This window comes from Octopus bimaculoides, chromosome 3 (genome assembly GCF_001194135.2).
Source record: "Octopus bimaculoides isolate UCB-OBI-ISO-001 chromosome 3, ASM119413v2, whole genome shotgun sequence".
In the NCBI taxonomy this organism is placed as follows: Eukaryota; Metazoa; Mollusca; class Cephalopoda; order Octopoda; family Octopodidae; genus Octopus; species Octopus bimaculoides.
In genome coordinates, this window is record NC_068983.1 from 28,187,586 (window position 1) to 28,201,868 (window position 14,283).

Below are 14,283 nucleotides of genomic sequence, written 5' to 3' on the forward strand. Positions count from 1 at the left end.
GTGGCACATGAGATGCACCATTTTGAGCGTGGCCGTTGCCAGTACCGCCTGACTGGCTCCCGTAGGATTTTCGAGTGAGATCGTTGCCAGTGCCCCTGGGCTGGCTTGTGCAGGTGGCACATAAAAGACACCATTTCGAGCATGGCCGTTTTTGTGCGGGTGACACGTAAAAGCACCCACTACACTCTCTGAGTGGTTGGCGTTAGGAAGGGCATCCAGCTGTAGAAGCTCTGCCAAATTGGATTGGAGCCTGGTGTTGCCATCCGGTTTCACCAGTCCTCGGTCAAATCGTCCAACCCATGCTAGCATGGAAAGCAGACGTTAAACGATGATGATGATGATGATGATGATATATAGTCACTATGAGGATATTTAGACCTCTTGTAAAGATATTTTTGTCCAAGACATACTGATTTAATATATTGTGTTTTGAAGAGATATTTCTTCAATGAATATATGATATAGAATATCATAAAATATCAAATATTATTATTAAGTCTGAAAACAGAGAGATCCAATGGAAAGAAATTAATTTATTAATTAACATCTTTACCTACAATTGCTTCATTTCACTTCCAGTTTAAACTATAAAACATTTATTAATATATAATCTTGCATTTCAAAATATCTTAAGTGGAAAGTCATCAGGTTATAAAAAAGAATAATACAAGGATTACATTATGATCTGTTCGAATGTTCCAATATACTAAGAATATATAAGCATATATATTCTTAGTATATTCAACAGATTTTAATGTAATCTTTGTATTGTCCTTTTTCAGGCCCTGATGATTTTCCATCCAAGGTATTTTGAAATGCAAGATTATATATTGATAAATGTTTTATAGTTTAAACTGGAAGTGAAATGAAGCAATTGTAGGTGAAGATGTGAAATAACTAATGAATTTGTATTCAAACTTAATAATAATATTATATATATATGTATACCAATGCACCTTTGATGCAAGTCTGATAAAGTGCCTCTCTAATGTTGAAAACTGCAAACATTACATAAATTTCACTTTGAATTTTTGTGTAAACTGGCATTGCAAGTAGTGTTGGTACAGAAACAATTGTAACACATCATTAAAGTGTTAAAAAATTTTCTTTGTCTTCTTATCATTTGCATTACATAATATATTTGTGTGTGTGTGTGTGTGTGTGTGTGTGTGTGTATGTGTGTGAGAGAGAGAGAGAGAGAGAGAGAGAGAGAGATAGAGAATGTGCATAAGTTTGTGTCTCCTTGTCTTGACATCATATGATAGTTGGAAAATGGCTGTCACTGCCATACATACCAGCAGTGTCATTCATTTCCAGTATTCCACAAGAACAAATCTGGCCATGGGGAAACATTACCTTGCTTAGAAACTGTGGGGCTTGACAACAGGAAAGGCATCTGTTCATAGAAAATCTGGTTCAATAAATTCATCCAACCCAAGCAAACACGGAAAAGTAGATGTTAAAATGATGATATATATGTATAGTAAAGTTTATTTGCCAGCATAACGTGGCAAGCCTGCATAGGACTATGTTACGACTTTTTAACTGCAGGAAAACATCTTTTCCAGCTGGTTATCAACACATGATCTGTGTCCAAAATATAATGTGATAAGAGAGCTTGCTACTCCTTTCTAGCCATTAGCAGTACCAGTAGACCAATGGTTTTTGGGTAATTTTCCATCGTCGGTACTGGACAACTGTCTGGCTAGAGACAGCAGCTACTCAACCTACTCACAACATACACTTATAGAAGCGACAGACAGTTACTGATTTCATAAGGAGAAAAACAATGAATTTTAAATTTCTGAATGAGATCTATGTAGTATCTGTACTGTCTAGTAAAGTTTATTTACCAACATAATGTAGCAGGTCTGCATAGGACTATGTTACTACTTTTTCACCCCAGGATCTGCTAGAAGGGTGTAATAGGCTCCATTATTCACAGTATGTCTTGAACACAGATCATGTGTTGATAACCAGCTGGAAAAGATGCTTTCCTGAGGTTAAAAAGTAGTAACATAGTCCTATGCAAGCCTGCCACGTTATGTTGGCAAATAAACTTTACAAGACAGTACTGTTACTACATAGAGCTACTACTAAATTCAGAAATTTAAAACTCATTGTTTTTCTCCTTATGAGATCAGTGACTGTCTGTCACTTCTATAAGTATATATGGCAAGTATGGTCAAGTAGCTGCTGTCTGTAGCCAGGTGGTTGTCCAGTATAGACGACAGGAAGTTACTCGGAAACCACTAGTCTGCTCGTACTGTTAATGGCTAGGAATAGTAAGCTCCCTTACTCACAATATGTCTCAGATACAGATTATGTGTCAATAACCATCTGGAAAATTGTTTCATTTCACATCCAATTTAAACTACAAAATATATATAAATATATATAACCCCCAGAAAAACATCTTTTCCAGCTGGTTATCGACACATGATCTGTGTCCAAAACATACTGTGAGTAAGAGAGCTTACTACTCCCTTCTAGCCATTAGCAGTACCAGCAGACCATTAGCAGCACCAGCACACCAATATATACATATGTATCTCATGATATATATGTATATATACATATATATATATTCTTCTTTTCTTTTATTTATTTCAATCATTTGACTGTGGCCATGCTGGAGCACCACCTTTTAACCAAAGAAATCGATATATATTGTATGCACCTGGTACCTCAAATGTGGCAACTCAGATTTTCCTGTGGTACATGTTAAGTGCATTTGAGGTAATTAACTAGGTTGATGCAATTAATGTACCACATGAATCATTGATAGTTAATGGCTGAAAAGAAAACACGAGAAAAAGGAAAGGGGGTGTAGCATAGCTCTACATTCTCATACGGGTTATTTCTTTATTTAAGAGGAATGGAATATGATTTGAAGAAGATTTAACTGCTATTTCTGGCAGGTTATCTATAAGAACTCAGAGGTTTCCTCCTTATCTCTGAGAGAAAAAATACACAATCTTCACATATGTAGTAAAATAGAATTTAAAGAATTAGAGAACCAATATGGAAACTTACACTTATAACAGAAGTACCATTCACAGTGACAGCATCAGCAAAGCGAACCCTGGTAGGGTTGCTCCTTAAGCGGGCTTTCTTGGCAGGTGTTAAAAAAGCAGATCTTCGACCAGCCTGGAAGAAATAAGAAATGATGTATTTCATTAACACCAATGATAGACAAGTAACAACATGATACCAATATCTTATAAATGTAATTTATAACAGACATACATTTGTATCATAATTAATGTGTTTAAGTTGATGAGCAAGCAAAACTGTTAGCACACCAGACAAAAATAGTTAATGGCATTTTGTTCATCTTCACATTCTGAGTTCAAATTCCATTGAGGTCAACTTTGCCTTTCATTCTTTCAGAGTCAATAAAATAAGTACCAGTCAAGTACTGGAATTCATATAATTGACTCACCCCTCCCCTCAAAATCTGCTTGTCCTGTACCAAAATTTAAAAACATTATAGTTAATGTTTGAGCGATATTGGACTGGCAGATTTGTTAAAAACTTAGAAAATATGCCTTGTGGTTTCTCTTGAAATGCTTTTTGCTCTGAGTTCAAATCCTCTGTGGTCAGCTTCACCTTTTTATCTTTCAGGGTTGATAAAATAAGGTACCAATAGATTGGTACTGGGAACATTGGTAACAAATAACTTCAATGACTCAAAACCTGCTGGCCTTGTGCTTAAACTAGAAACATTTGTAGCTAACATCTTTAACCATCAGTAATACATGAGAAACCAATTTTCTACATTTGTGAAGGCCAAGGGAATATGGTGACCAGGAAAGAAAACAGGACACATTCCACTAAACACACAGAAGCAGATTTATCTTAAAGTTCTTGTTTACTGACAAATAGTTTATTAAAAATCTAACACTGCTATTCCTCAAACACAAAAGTTGCAGCAGGATTTCTATAAAATAGATAGAAAATCTAGGAATGTAACATTGGTACATGTAAAAGAATACAAAAGAGCTTTCGAAGCAATTTCTTTCAGGCATATAAGAAATGAAGACAACTTAAATATCAAACAACTAGAAGTCTGGGATAACTTTTGCTATTTAGGTAATAATTAATATCAATAAAGGGTAAGGGAAAGAGTAAAAAAACCCATCAGTCATGAATGACCATGGGATTGCACTAAGAAAGTTACCCTCCAAGGGAAAAATTCAGGCAAGGTTGTTTATGGAAGACCAGCTGTCACCAATTCATACCAGTCTCCCCTCTCCATTCCACCAATGTTATCCAAGGGAAAGCAAAAGGCTGATACAGCTTGGCACCAGTGATGTCACAACTCATTTCTACAGCTGAGTAAACTGGAGCAACATGAAATAAAGTATCTTGCTCAAGAACACAAGACACAGCCTGGTCCAGGAATTGAACTTACTACCTCATGATTGTGAGCCATGCACCTTTACTTATATCAACCACTAAGCCATGCACCTTCACTTATATCAATACTGGACATAATTCTAGTAAAAGTTTAGTAATGTAAGAAAACGCAAGATAGATCAGAGCAGTTATGCAAAATTGGTTAATTGCATAAGAATTCTAATAACCGAGTTTATGTAGTTAAAGGAAATCAACTCTATAGTTTATCAGCAGTAGCATCTTATAAACACTTTTCATGTTGGCATGGGTTGGAAGAATGAGCATTGTCTGTGTCAGTTCTTATATAATGTTGTTGCTTTTTATCTCACTCATATCTTCTAATTTTGACATGGTTTCTGTGGCTAGATGTGCTTCCTAAGATCAAAAGTTTGGGGAAGTGTACTAGGTGTATTTTATGAAGACATCAGCTTGGGTAAAGTTGTTTTGAACCCCACAAAACTAAAGTTCCTTTTCCATTTATTCAAGCAATATGAGCAAGATAAATAGAAGGCAATGATAGAAAATTAACTAGGGCAAGAAGATGAAAAGAAGTTGGATGGGAGAGCAGGGCTGCTGGAATAAAAGGGAGGCAGCAGATCCTGTAATGGAAGAGAGGCAGTGATGGCAACTACATGTTTACTGGTAATATACATGCACACACATATACATATATACATACTTACAAACACACACCCATGAAGTGAGAGCGATGAATATGCATACATGCATACATACATATATATATACAGAGAGAGAGGGGGAATTATATATATATATAAATATATATATCACTTTTACTTTCTCTCTCTCTCTCCCTCTATATATATATATATATATATATATATATATATATATATATATATATATATATATATATATATATATATATATATATATACAGACATTTTTACAATTGTTAACTTTCTATTTATTCTGTGTCTAAGAAACTAAAATCTAAATAAATCACTTCATTATTTATAGAAAAAGCCTAGAAAAGTGACAGGTAGCATCCGACTAACAAAGAAAACTGCACGTGAGTGAAATGCAAGTGTGTGTGTGTGTGATCATCATTAAGTATTTACTTTCCATAGTAGCATAGGATATGTGGTTCAAATTATTTTTTATTCGGAATTATTGACCTGCTAGAAGAGTCATGAACATCTCACTCATACATTTTATTTGAAACTATTTTTACTCTGTGTGATCGATAGATTTTATTGTGGCACCAACACTAGAGAGGTTGTCATGACTTCAGCAAAACTGAAGAGTTCTCTTTATGTTACACTGTCTCTGTTCAATCATCAAATATTTTATGGAGTGTGCAGCATATATTTTATCATGACATCAATACTAGAAGCTACTTTGAGTGTAAACACACACACATACAACAGACAACTATTCAGAAATATGTGTTTATATATTTTTTATGAGGTAGTATTCATGAAGTTTCTTGTGCTTTGCATTGCATCAATGACCTAATATTCATTCATGGTGGTGACTTTATATTTGACAGGAATGATATGTTAGTGTATAGAGTGGAATAAAATAGGTAGTTACTGATATATTCAAAGTTTAGTTGGTGTGCATTCTAACTTAGTGACATGTCAATAGGAACTCAATGATACATAATATATCTATTTCAATACAGTGTCTTGTAATTTAAAATTTTTAGGATCTGACTTCTGCCTTGCTGAAATAAGATATACGACTACAGCCTAGTAAATACTGAAGTAGTTTAACAGCCATTACAGCTAAGTTGTCATATGTTAAATTAAAGGAGATAAATATACAAGTAGGTAATAGCAACTTGTGATTTAATAAATGTATTTATAAGCCTCGGGGGAAAAAAATTAAAAAAATTTTAAATGCATAAATAATCTAGATGCTTGTGTTGTCAAAACTGGAGAAGAATTTCAATACTGATTTTTAATAAATAAAATAAACAAACTAAGTAAATCAATTCAGACACAAACCATTAAAAAAAAAAATCACCAATCACCAGAGCTATCATGGCTGCTCTCTTTCAAGACTTTTTGATATAGAACTTATATAAAACAATAAATATTTTTCATCATAACATTCCAGTCAGGCAATATTTTAAATAACTAACATGTGTATGATAGTGTAAAGTTCCGTGAACATGTTTATGTGTGTATATGTGCATGTATATGTGTGCATACACAAACATACCTACACACACACATATATATATATGAACTCTGTGTGTGTGTGTGTGTGTGTAGGCGCAGGTGTGAGTGTGTGGTAAAAAAGCTTGCTTCCCAACCACATGATTCCAGGTTTGGTCCCACTGCATGGCACCTTGGGCAAGTGTCTTATACTATAGCATTGGACTGACCAAAGCCTTGTGAATGGATTTGGTAGAAGGAAACTGGAAGAAGCCTGTCATATAATATATATATCTATATATGTATGTATGTATGTATGTATGTATGTATGTATGTATGTATATCTTTATGTGTGTGTCTGTGTTTGCTTACCCCATCACTTGATCTCATCGCTCACCTCATCGCTTGGCAACCGTGTTTACATCCTTGTAACTTAGCAGTTCAGCAAAAGAAACTGATAGAATTAGAACTAGGCTTACAAAGAATAAGTCTTAAGGTTGATTTCTTTGACTAAAGACCCTTTAAGGTGGTGCACCAGCATGGCTGCAATCAAATGACTGAAACAAGTAAAAAAAATAAAAGAATACAACTCTATGTTTTTGTATATTGATCTGCAGAGCTGCTGGATGTATTTGTTAAAGTGAGACATAAAGAAATATTACTATTGCCCAAGTAGAGCCAGTGGAAAAACACACACAGACAAACACACACACACACACACACACATACACACACACACACGCGCACACATAATTCTTGCACTATAGGTGCAAGGCCTGAAATTTTTGGGGAAGAGGTAGTCAATTACATCGACCCCAGTATTTGACTGATACTTATTTCATTGACCCCAAAAAGGATGAAAAACAAAGTTGACCTTTGTAGAATTTGAACATGGAATGGATGATATTCCGCTAAGTATTTTGTCCTCTGTGCTAATAATTCTGCAAGCTTACCACTTTCCACACTCTTCTAATAATAATAATAATAATAATAATAATCCTTTCTATTATAGGCACAAGGCCTGAAATTTTAGAAGCAGGGGCTTGTCAATTACAATGATCCCCAGTGCATAACTGGTACTTATTTCGAGGACCCTGAAAGGATGAAAGGCAAAGTCGACCTCAGCGGAATTTGAACTCAGAACATAGCAACAGACAAAATACCAGGAAGCATTTTTCCCAGCAAGCTAACAATTTTGCCAGCTCACCAAGTGGGATGGGCTACTTGACCTGAAGAAAAATTCTAATTAGACCTCACCTGCAAGGTCATGCACTGTTTATCTTGATATGAGATGACCATGTTGCACACATATGGTTGTGATGCATGTGCCTGGTGTACCCTTATCAGAAGAGTAGTCATGAAGGGTATACTGGGCTTCGTATATTTTATCCCAGTGTCACTTTGATGACATGCAGTCATCTCACTCAATAATAATAATAATAATATTTTTTTTATTTATGCACCCTTCTGGTTTCCCAGTTTCTATGGCATATGTGTTCCCCCCATCTGGACGGGATGCCAGTCCATTGCTGCATTACTCCAGAAACAGGAAGAAAGAGTGAGAGAAAGTTGGGGTGAAAAAGTACAACAGGGGTCATCACCACACCCTGCCAGAGCCTAGTGGAGCTTTAGGTCTTTTCACTCATTGACACACACAACGCCCAGTCTGGGAATCAAAACCACGATCCTCCGACTATGAGTCCATTGCCCTAACCATTGAGCCATTGCGCCTCCAATAATGATAATAATAATAATCCTTTCTACTATAGATATATGTTCTGAAATTTAGGTAGATTGGGATAGTCGGTTATATCAACCCAGTACTCAACTGGTACTTATTTCATTGACCCTAAAAGGATAAAAGCAAAGTTGACCTGGGCAAAATTTGAACTCGGTATGCTAACAATTCTGTTAGCTTTCCACCTTTCACCCACACATTGTAATACTAATCTTTAACTGGCTTCATTCACTTTACAATTTGCTTTGATTCTTAGACATCATTCTGAAGAGTATTTATTAAGCTCTTTGGCATCTCTTAGATGTCATTTTGATCAAATAAATAAGAAAAAAAAAAACCCTTTATCTCTATATTGGTTGTGTATTGAATACATTCTATATAACAGTGGATATTTCTATTTCGACCGATTTTTCTCACATCGTTACCATATACAATATATGCATTCACACACATTTATTTATATACATGTATTTGCATATACACATACACACACATATAAGTATATAAAAAAAAAGCTGGCACTCCATCGATCGTTACAGCAAGGGCTGCAGTTGATCCGATGGACAGAACAACTTGTGAAATTAATGTACAAGTGACTGACACTCCACAGACACATGTACCCTTAACATAGTTCTCAGTGTGATACAGAATGTGACAATGTTGGCCCTTTGAAATACAAGTATTACTTATTGTTGCCAGCAGAGTGAACCTTGAGTAACATGAAATAAAGTGTTTGGCTCAAGGACACAATGCATCGCCAGGAATTGAACTCATGACCTTGCAATCCTGAACCAAATACCCTAACCACTAAGCCAAGTGCCTTCACAAACAGACACACACGCACGAACACACACGTGTGTGCATTTGTGCGTGAATGGATGTATGTATTTTCTACAGAAATTGTTGACTATAATTAGAAATAACTGATTTGTCTATTCACCTCCATCTTTTAGGAAAAGAAAAACACAGAAAACAAGAAAAAAAAAAGAAAAACAAACGAAAACCAAAACGAAAATATCACCTGCAAGGTGAATAATTCTGTAAAGAAATAGAACAGTTCATTGTTTGAAAGGCTAAATATAAACACTTCCTTGACAATATATTGTTTATCTTAGGTTCTCTACTTGTTTCAGTCAGAAGACAGTGGCCATGCTGGGGAACCACATTGAAGAATTTTAAATAAAGGAATCAAACTCGGTACTCATTATTTTTTCTTTTGTATTTTTTGTCTTTGAAGCGTCGTACTTTTTCTATCGGATACTTTTGCCAGACTGCTAAGTTGCAGGGACGTAAATACAATAACACCATTTGTTAAGCAGTGGAAGTAGACATCCTCGGACACACACATACACACATATACACAAAGGGCTTCTTTCACTTTCTGTCTACATTATCCACTCACAAGGCTTTGGTCGGGCCTGAGGCTATAGTTGAAGACATTTGCACAAGATGCTACACAGTGGGACTGATCCTGCAACCATGTGGTTGGGAAGCAAATTTTATATTACACAGCCATGCCTCCACCTAAATGTGGATACATTAGTAACTAAGAAAGATGTTATAGAAACAAGAATATCCTCAATTTCCAGCTTTGATGTTATTCTACAAATAATATTGATCGGTCTAATACACACATACACACACACACACACACACACACACACATATATGTATAAGTAGCTATCTAAACCTTAGGTATACACCAGGTAGCATGCCAATTAAAGCACTTTCACTGTCTGTGGCTACCTGATGTCATCCACAGTATTGAAATAAATCCTTGTCGATACACCTCAGGAATTCCTCAGTGTCTGTTGAGCATGTAACAAAAGAGAGAAACAGAAACTGGAATTCACAAGATTGTTTATTAATAAAGAATCTCATGAATTCTAGTCTTTGTTTCTTTCATTTGTTATATAATATCTTTTGTGTACAAACATATGCATGACTACTGTTATGAGTAGCGCTCAATGTAGATTATCACTGACCTGTCTACTTCCAGCATAATTATGATGTACAGAACAAATGTAGGACAAATTACAATAGCCACATGCTTATATTATTTGTCTCTATCTACATTTCCCCACTGTGGTGTAAAACGAAGTATACCAATCATTATTAGAATCTATAATGTAGGCGAAGAAGCTGAAGGTCGCAAAACTGTTGTCTAAGGTATCTTCTTTCTCTTTGATTGTCAGGTGGATGATTACATTGGCTAATTTTTATGATGGAACATACTTATTCTTGTCTGTCCCAAGCAAAAATATCAGGCTTATCATTTTAGTCCTTGATGGAAGATTTGATGGCAATGTTCCACCAATGTTTCTAGCATTTATGTTTATATATATATTCAATAACAAGAACAATCTCTACATTTATCCCAAGTAGCCTTTATCTTAATTTTGGATGGCATTGTATATTGTATTAGCAACAATGTTATGTAATATTGGGAAACAGTATTTTGGTGACATTTTGGGGTAGCTGCCAATCACGTGTCTGATGTTTTCCACAAAAAAGAGTAAAGGCTCCCTTCAGTCATGAATGACCATGGGATTGCACCTAGAAAGTTTCCCCCCAAGACAGAAATTCAGACAAGGTTGTTTGTGGAAGACCAGCAGTCACCCAAGCATACCAGCATCCCCTCCCCATACCACAGATGTTATGAAAGGTAAAGGCAAAGGCTGATACAGCTTGGCACCAGTGATGTTGAAACTAAGTTCTACAGCAGAGCAAAGTGGAGCAACATGAAGTAAAGCTTTTTGTTCAAGGAAACAATGTGCCATCAGGAATTGAACTCATGACCTTACAATCATGAGCCAAATGCCCTACCACTAAGCCATGTGCCTTCAGAGTGTACTGGAGCAACGGGAAATAAAGTACCTTGCTCAAGAACACAACACACATCCCCATCCAGGAATCAAACTCACTACCTCATGATTGTGAGTCCGATGCTCTAACCACTGAGCCATCCACCTTCACACACGTCATCCTCAAAACTCTAACACAATCAACATTTTCAGTACATTTTAGAGTTCTCAGGGATACACTGTCTCTTTTGTTTATAAGGTATTTTATAGCAATCTCTTGTTCATGAATTGCAAATTCATAGTCTCCCAAGTGTAACAGTCAGGAGTCCAAAAAAAGACTGCTTGTCATGCCAATATTAGTGTTGCTATTAGTCAGCATATCTATATTACTTTTGGTATGCTGAACATTTTACATCCAGGCTTTCTAGGAAGCATGTTAGTCCAGCTATTTTGGAATTATGTGGGAATTTATTGGGAAGACATTACTTCCAGAGGATCTCACTGCTGAGATATACAAAACAGCTCTCTTTGCATATCAGCACTAAGTGTATATATTTATCTTTGTTGCTTTTGTTTGGTTGATGCTGTCTGAGAGATACTATATACTACTCAAAAACTACCTGCACTGATCTCAAGCCTCTACCTTCATCTGTTCTTAGGAAAAGCCTGTCAAAATCACTGTTTCTGTGGAAGTTTCCAGTTAATGTCAAAATCATGTGGATTTTAATTTCTTTGGGATGGATTTCTCCTACAGACCAACTGAGTATCCTAAATGTTGGTGTCAGAACTGGTCTTGCAAATGCATTGTTATATATTGTTTTTCTGGCTGCCCCACTTTTATAAATCTGGGTAATACTCTCAGGCCACTCTACTTTTGTTCACAGAACCTTCATATAATGTTTTCATCAATGCATACATATTTGTAACATTGTGTAGATCAGGAGATTTAGAGTGACTGTTGATGCATAAATGAGACTGATTTTCTACATTCAGTAATCAAATATGAAGATTTCTTTTGGCCAAATTCCATTCCTATATCAGCTGAAAGTGTTGTAGTTAAATCCAGCTATGTTTTTTTTTTGGCATCATAAACATTTTCAGTATTGATCTTCAGGTCATCCAGAAAGAAATTATGGGTTACATTAATATCTCCAGTAATTGCAGGCCCCAGCATGTAGCATCAGATTTATTTGCATGTATGCATGATGTGTGTGTGTATGTGTGTGTGTGTGTGTGTGTACACACATAAATGCCTAATAATGATAATATACATATATTCCTTTTTTGCCTTTGTAGTTTGTGTGTATTATTGTTTTTGGAAGTCGTATTTTAGTAGAGAAATAGTAGTTTTGGCTGCTATTTCTAATTTTCGGTGTGGTGAAGCAATACTTGCTGAACCCTAAATTTTAAATTGTGTTTATATATTTACCGATAATGGCTTTTAACACACCAACTACTTGGTAAAATTACTAATTATCAATTAAGTATTCATTTTTACCCTATATCTGTATGTATATATATATATATATATATATATATATATATCATCATCATCATCATCATCCTGTAACGTCCATTGTCCATGCTGGCATAGGTTGAATGGTCCCAGGGCAGACAAGCTGGAAGGCTCCAGTCTGATTTGGCATGGTTTCTATGGCTGGATGCCCTTCCTAAAGTCAGTTACTCCAAGAATGCAATGAGTGCTTTCACATGCTATCAGCATGGATGCCATTTACATGACACTGGTATCTGCTACAAATGTGATTTTGCTCAGCTTGATAAATCTTCTTCTCAAGTATATACTAGCTTCAGCAGTCATCATCATCATCATCAACATCGTTTAACGTCCACTTTCGATGCTAGCATGGGTTGGACGATTTGACTGAGGACTGGTGGACCAGGTGGCTACACCAGGCTCCAATCTGATCTGGCAGAGTTTCTACAGCTGGATGCCCTTCCTAACACCAACCACTCCGAGAGCGTAGTGGGTGCCTTTACGTGCCACCGGCACGAAGGCCAGTCAGGCGGTACTGGCAACGGCCATGCTCGAAATGGTGTATTTTATATGCCACCTGCACAGGAGTCAGTCCAGTGGTACTGGCAACAATCTTGCTTGAATGTCTTTTCACGTGCCACTGGCACAAATGCCAGAAAGGTGACATTAGTAACGATCATGCTCAAATGGTGCTATTTACGTGCCACCAGCACGGAAGCTAGACAGCTGGTACTCTGGGAACTATCACGCTTGGATGGTGCTCTTAGTGCTCCACTGGTACAGGTGCCATCACGAGTTCAAGGTGCCATATTTTAAAATTGGAACGATACATAAGAGATTACCATGGTCCTTGTACAAAGATGACATATAAACTTGTGAAGTGTCTTATATTTTTAACCTCACGGCAGTGCCCCAGTGTGGTCACAATCTGATGACTGAAACAAGATAAAAGATAGTGAAAATTGTAGAATTGCTGCTTGAATAAAATTATTTTGCAGTATTTGAATCTGTGCTTATGTTCCTTTATGCCCAGAAGACTTTGCCTTTCTTCTTATCATGGTCAATAAAACAAGTACCACACAAAGTACTGCAGTCAATGCAATCAGCTTAATCACTTGCGGCAGAGCTCCAGCATAGATTCAGTCTAATGACTGAAAATGCTAAACAAATACTGATTGTAATCAGGCAATGTTTCCTTTTTCTTTTTGCTGCTTTGAAAATTTACCGTCTGTGCATCCAAACATGAAGGCATTCTCTATTTATTCTGGTTGATTGTCATTTCATGTGTAGATATTATTCATGTTTAGATTTAATCAAGCTGGGAGGGTATCGGTGAATAAATGAATAAAGAATAGATAATGGTGAGGAGGAGGAGGAGAAGAGAGAGTTAGAGAATGTGATGATGGTTAAGCAAGCTTACATTGTAAGATTGAAAGTACTGATACCAGCATCTAATTTCTTTGAATCAGTTTCACACTATACCTTGGGTCAAGATGGGATATCTTGCAGCGATATACATTAAATCTTACTATTATACACATTAATCATCATGACGTAGGAGTGGCTGTGTGGTAAGTAGCTTGCTTACCAACCACATGGTTCCGGGTTCATTCCCACTGTGTGGCACCTTGGGCAAGTGTCATCTACTATAGCCTTGGGCCAACCAAAGCCTTATGAGTGGATTTGGGAGACGGAAACTGAAAGAAGCCTGTCGTATAT

The 14,283-nt window shown here is 36.3% G+C and overlaps 1 protein-coding gene and 1 pseudogene across 3 annotated transcripts in view; one reads left to right on the forward strand and one right to left on the reverse strand.

The window, feature by feature from the left end:
• LOC106876727 (uncharacterized) overlaps window positions 1–14,283 on the reverse strand; it is a 1,061,911-nt gene that overhangs the window by 174,916 nt on the left and 872,712 nt on the right. For all 3 annotated transcript variants that reach the window (XM_052966107.1, XM_052966109.1, XM_052966108.1), the window contains one exon: window positions 3,037–3,150. In XM_052966107.1, the coding sequence (XP_052822067.1) occupies window positions 3,037–3,150 (114 nt within the window). The remainder of the gene's footprint in view (window positions 1–3,036; window positions 3,151–14,283) is intronic.
• LOC128247461 (U6 spliceosomal RNA) lies at window positions 13,347–13,459 on the forward strand (annotated as a pseudogene).